General features: G+C 53.6%; 1 gene segment (V, D, J or C); it reads right to left on the bottom strand.

The window, feature by feature from the left end:
• Window positions 1–2,090: 2,090 nt before the first annotated feature.
• Window positions 2,091–2,920, bottom strand: LOC128846520 (Ig heavy chain V region 3-like). The segment is given in 2 exon segments: window positions 2,091–2,431; window positions 2,840–2,920. Coding segments are annotated over 2 exon segments (366 nt in total).
• Between the last annotated feature and the right edge of the window lie 3,228 nt (window positions 2,921–6,148).

Below are 6,148 nucleotides of genomic sequence, written 5' to 3'. Positions count from 1 at the left end.
ATGATCTTCCATTTTCATGTCAAAAAGTGGGATGGGGGGGCATTGTTTGTTGCGATCTCTCTCTCTCTCTCTCTCTCTCTCTCTCAAACTGTGTCCCTAAAAAGCTACAAGTGAATTAAAGGAAATACGGGGGACCCCTGACAGTACAGTGTGTTGCTGCTGGTCAGAAAGTGCCGGTGTGATTGTGGGGTTTTGTGCATTGGCGTCTGGTTGTTTTAGGGACGGCTGTTGTTCTTCCTATTTTATTGTCTTTCTTTTTGCTTATTCTCACTTGATTATTTTCCGATTTTATTCATTGGTTTTGGAGGGTTTATTTATTGCTTCCAGCTTTTTATGTTGTCTTTTAGAAAACTTTTTTCATTCTTAACAAAAAAAAAATTTTTTTTGCACAGGGGAGTGTGAAGGTCTCTAACCCCCCCCGGGCCGGATCCCACCAGGTGCAGCTGCGAAGTGGACACCATTTCGCTATGGCGCACAAGGAGCGAATAATCTCTCTGTCAGAGATAAATGGTCGCACAGGGGCACAAATACTTCCAGACACAGAGAGTCACGTGGGGCCAGGGCTAGTGCAGCCAGGAAAGATTTAATCGTTGTTCCGCCGTAAAGAATAACCGCTCCTCCGGCTGCACCTCTGTCCCCGCAGAGCTGTGAACGCTCCGGGCGGCTGCTTTAGCCCCGGGCTCGGGTTCGAGCTTTGCAGCCGCGTGGCTTTCAGAGCGCCGAAGCGCCCAGGGGACGGAGCTGGGATGAGGCGCTGAGGAGATCTTCCCCTTTGCACATCCCGATCAATGCGCTGAGAAGGGAGGGTGCTGTGTGTCTGTGCGTCTGTCTGTCTTTCCTCCTCTCTCTGTGCCACACACGTCTGCAGCCTACACTGCAGAACAGCAGGCAGACCCAAGCCACACTCCCTCCTTGGCATTTGTGTTAGTCTAATGTAAGCGCTGGGGTAGGGGTACCCTCTGTCCCCCACTCTCCCACACACACCCCGGGATTCACGCCTCCCTGGTTCCCCCTGCAGTGACTCAGTTTCCCTTCTCTTCCCGCAATGAGAGCGCCAGGTCTCTTCCCTCCGCCCCCAAGGGAACAGATAAACTAATAATGTGCATGGACCATTATATATATTTGACTGGGATAAGAAGGAAAGATGGATGAAAATGAACGGAGATTATTAGATAGATAGATAGATCTAGGTATACTCTGCCACTAAAAACACATACTCTGAAGGTTCCTGGTATTTTCAAACATTTTCTCACCTTTCCAAGCTGCTAAAATAAACACAAACTGTACCCACACTGGCATTGCTCTCTGAGCTGGAGGGGCGGAGCCTGCCCTGGAGAGGGACGGAGACTCCGCTCTGATGGGTGTCAGGGCGCCCCGGGAACAGGGCGGGTTATTGTGAGGGGGACAAGCCCAAACCCAGGTCTCTGCTCCCAGCACCTCACAGCCGAGACCCCGGCGAGAAATGCCCCAGCGCAGCCTGAGACCGGCCTGCTGCAACCTCCCGCGGGAAGCAAACGCTGCTCCGGGCTCGTGAACAATGGTCTCTGGGTGTCAGAAGAGGCTTTGGGATTCCCCTGGTAACTATCTCCCCTAGGACACAAAGGGCCGCGCATCGCAGGAGAATAAAGTCTCATACCCGGGCTAGAAGTCAGGCTGCCCCCACGCGGGCCCGTCTTTTTAATCCGCTCCTTCACACGCGGTAACCCTTGCTCAGGCTTGGTGCCCACTGGAATATCTGCGGGGGCTGGGCTGCAGGGGGGGGGGGCGAGGGCCGAGAATCTCCCGCACTCTCCCTGGGTCCCCCCGTTCCCGGACTCACAGCACCGTTTCTGGGACAGAAGCGAAACAGCCTGGGAGCTGCAGGGCGCTTCTCCCAGGGGAGAGTCTCTGACCCTCCTCAGGGTTGGGGGGTTTCCTGTGTGCCCCGGGAGTTACATCTCCCTGATGTCCCCCGCAGACACTCCGTTTCCTTTCACTCCCTGCACTCAGCGCACCAGGTCCGTGCCCCGCCCTCCCACGGATCTGTGCCCCCCCCGCCCCCCCAGCAGCCGACTTTACCCCTCTGGGCCCGAGGACAGGAGGTTTTTGTCTCAGCTCACACCGGCTTCCCCTCACTGTGTGTCTCTAGCAGCGCAGTGATACTGGGCCGTGTCCTCCAGTCTCAGGCGGCTCATTGCCAGGTACAGCTCGCTCTTGGCGTTGTCTCTGGAGATGGTGAATCGCCCTTGAACCCGAGGCGCGTAATTTATGCCAGTCCCGTCGTAGTAAATGCGTGAGACAAACTCCGGGCTTTCCCCGGGACTCTGCCGGTACCAGAACATATCGGAGCTGCTGAAGGTGAAGCCGGTGCATTTACAGGAGAGCCGGATGGACTCCCCTTCATTTCTAACAGCCCCCCCGTACTCCACCAGCTGCATCTGGGACTGGGCACCTGAGGGAGAAAACACATTAATGATCATAATGATAATTGTTCTTACCTAATGACTCTCACTAGGGTGATAAGGGGCATCTAAACCACAGAAATAGATAGAGAGAGAAGTTGCCAGCTAATACAGTGGAGGAAAGCATAGATGGAGAGAGAATGCAGTAAAGGGACAATGGATGGATGAATAGCCAGTGGAGGATTAGATACATAGAAAGAGATGAGATAGTGCTGAGAATGGAATTATGTATAGATAAGACTGAAGAAAGAAAGAAAGAAAGAAAGAAAGAAAGAAAGAAAGAAAGAAAGAAAGAAAGAAAGAAAGAAAGAAAGAAAGAAAGAAACGAAGGATATACAGACCCCTGCAACTAAAACACATAATCCGAATGTTCCCTGTATTTTTAAACATTTTCTCACCTTTCCAAGCTGCTAAAATAAACACAAACTGTACCCACACTGGCATTGCTCGCTGAGCTGCAGGGTAACTTCTCCCTGTCAGGGTAAGGAGGGTTTAGCCCTTAACTGCACAAACCCAAGACTCGGCCGCTTCTGCCTATTGCAGCTTCCCAGTCGCTGCTGCCGGGTTTGGAAGGGAAACGAAGCCACCCCCCTTCCCACGCCACACCCTGCCCCTAAAGAGAGGCGGAGACTCCGGTCTGATGGGTGTCAGGGGGCCCCCAGAACAGGGCCGAGTTAGACGCTACAGGTCCTTTTTTTTAATCTCAGATCTGCGTAGGGTTTCATGCAGGGGAAGCCTAAACCATAAGGACTGAGATCCCAGTCATTGGCTGGATTTCACCCTGAGTACGGACATTGGACTATAACCTGTGGACTATTTCCAAAAGAACTTTGCAAATACAAGCTCACCATCTCTGCTACATATCTTAACCTCAAGAATTGAATTCATGTCTGTATGTATAGTGATCTTTGGACCAACACACGGAGCGCCGGGGGAGGGCGGCGAGCCCGGCCGGGGCTCCTCTCCTCAGCGGCTGGAGCCGGAGGGCCGCACTGCCCCCCTCCAAGTGCCGCCCCAAGCACAAGCTTGGTGGGCTGGTGCCTGAAGCCGGCCCTGGGGGACAGAGACAAGCTCAGGAGCTACATAGAGCTCTTCTTGGAGTCTCTTTCCTGCTGTGTTTCTCAGGCAGGAGTTCGCACTGCCCTGTCACTAGGCAGAGTTGCTGTATCCCTGTTGGTCCGGGGATATTGGAGATCCAAGGTGGGTGAAAGGATGTCTTCTAGCGGATCTCTCGCTCACCAATAGAAGTCGGTCCGGTAAAAGAGATGGCCTCCCCCACCTTGTCCCTCGCAGAGGGGGGCTGAGAGAAGGGGACAAGCCAGGCGGGGCTGGGCATAGGGGTTCCCCCCTTTCTGTCCGAGGGCTCCCTGTCTCTGTGTCACCGTGTCTCTCCGGGCGTAGTAATAGGTGGCGGTGTCCGCAGCTGTCAGCGAGCGGAGCCGCAGGGAGAACTGGTTCTTGGAGGAATCGGCGGAGAGGGTTATTCGGCCTTGGAGAGACCGGGCGTAGTCTACGCGCCACTGCGAGTTGTACCAGCCAATCTCTCCCAGCCAGTCCAGCCCTCCCCGGGGGAGCTGCCGGTACCAATCCCAGTAATCAGCAGTGACGGAGCCACCCGAGACCGCGCAGGTGAGTGTGAGGGGCTCGGAGACCTGCTCCAGCCCAGGGCCGGACGCCGCCAGCTGCACCTGGGAACGGGCACCTGGAAACATGAATAAATTAATAAACCAATGGGCCCAGCGAGCAAAGAGTCTCCCGCACTCGCCCTATATCCCCCCTCCCCCCAGTACTCACCTGGGGCCGGGGCCAGGAGAACAGCCAAGAGCCACGTCATCATCGTGCCTCGGACCGAAGCAAAACAGCCGGAGATGCGGACAACGGGGAGAGTCTCTGAAACCCTCCGCAGCGTCTGCTGGAACTTGAGACCCAGAGCGGGGCGGCGGGCGGCAAATACTGCACCACCCCGGGGCCCGGTGTCGAATCCTGTCTCACTGGCACCGGGAGCGAGGCGTTCACACAGCTACAATGCAGCTCGCTCACTCTCCCACGGTCATTAATTTAACACACACACGCAGCTCTGCATTGGCACTTTATCTCTCTCACAGAGACTAGCTCGCTCTTTAGCAACCACATGTCTTAACATGCCTGCGACTGTCACTGTCCCTTAAGGGCCTAGCGGCGGGAAGGATTAACCCTTAACTGCGGGGACACAGCGGATGCAGCTTCGCTCTCCTGCAGGCTGAGGGACAAGGCGGGTATGAAACAGGAAATGCAGCTGCCTCCCTGCTCATATCCTGTACGTTAACAGGGGATTGTCAGTTCTGACTGGCGTCCGGGTGTCCAGACATTCGACAGGTCCCCTATTGGGGGAACTACGGGGAACATACGCTCCCCTGCAGGAGACAACTGAAGACCAGTCCCGTTATTCAAGACCAGGGGCTCTCTCAGAAATTAGACCCCTCCCCTTTCTTTACCTATGGAATAAATGAAAGAATGAGTAAATAAAATATTTTGCTCTCTCCTTCCCCACCAGAGATAACTAAGCTCCAGGCCTGAGTGACCAACACCTCAGAAGGAAAGTAACATCATCCCTTTAATAGTCACCATCACAACATGATCGTACCGCTTTTACCAACAAGTGGGGGGCGGGGAGAGAAGTGTTCGCTCTCTTTCCATAGGAGGCAAATAATTCACCGGTCTGAGTCATCAACTAGGCTGTCAGAGTTCCTGGCTACTTGGAGGGATAATGAGAATTTGCAGGACGGAGTTGGATGGTAATTGCAGACATACCGAGGGTTGCAGTGTCTGTCTCTGGGAACTCCAGGGTCAGGGACATGTGATGCTTGGTGTGGAACAGGAAACGCAGCTAAACAGTCTACGTATCCTGTAATCTGATAGCCGAGTGTCAATTCCAACTGACAAGAAGGGAGGGGGGAGGGTATTCCAACACCCCCTTTGCAATAGCAGCGTGTCCCCAAATGTTGTGTCTCTTTCTTGTTCTGCCCATGTTGAGTATGGATGATATCCCCACACTATGGAACCAGAGACCTATAGCTGAGGGACGAGGACTTGCCTAGAAACCCGGGGCCTCCTGTGTTACCCCTGAGTGGGCCGGTTTCAATGCTTTGTACTACAGAATGACACGGCCACTGTTCCTGCCTTTGCCATTACAAGGTGCTCTCGTGAGCGAAGGACCAGGCACCCAGTGCTGTGAACCTTGAGATCTCCTAGCAGGGAAAGGGGGCGGGGGTGGTCCCTAAAGCATCTTTCCCTAATAATGTATCTCCGGCCCAGTGATGAACATTCTGTTCCACAACGAGGGGCCAATAAAGGGGGCAGTGTCGGATATTCCAGCAGCCAATGTAGGTCCCACGCTGATTGAGGGGCACCAAAGAGAAGCAGTGCTGCCCTCTAGTGGTAGGTATTAGGATAGAAGATACAGAGTAAAAACTACTTTAAAAGAACATTAAGGTGGCTAAGGCCTGATCTACACTACGAGTTTAGGTCAAATTTAGCAGCATTAAATCAAATTAAGCCTGGATTCGTCCATACGACGAAGCCCTTTTTTTCGACTTAAAGGGCCCTTTAAACCGGTTTCTTTACTCCACCTCCGATGAGGGGATTAGCACTAAAATCAGCCTTTGCGGGTCGGATTTGGGGTAGTGTGGACGGAATTCGAAGTTTTTGCCTCCAGGAGCTATCCTACA

The sequence above is a fragment of the Malaclemys terrapin genome, chromosome 12 (assembly GCF_027887155.1).
Source record: "Malaclemys terrapin pileata isolate rMalTer1 chromosome 12, rMalTer1.hap1, whole genome shotgun sequence".
Lineage (NCBI taxonomy): Eukaryota > Metazoa > Chordata > Testudines > Emydidae > Malaclemys > Malaclemys terrapin.
Note: the sequence above shows the minus strand (reverse complement) of the source record. Positions and strands in the feature narration are given on the sequence as shown.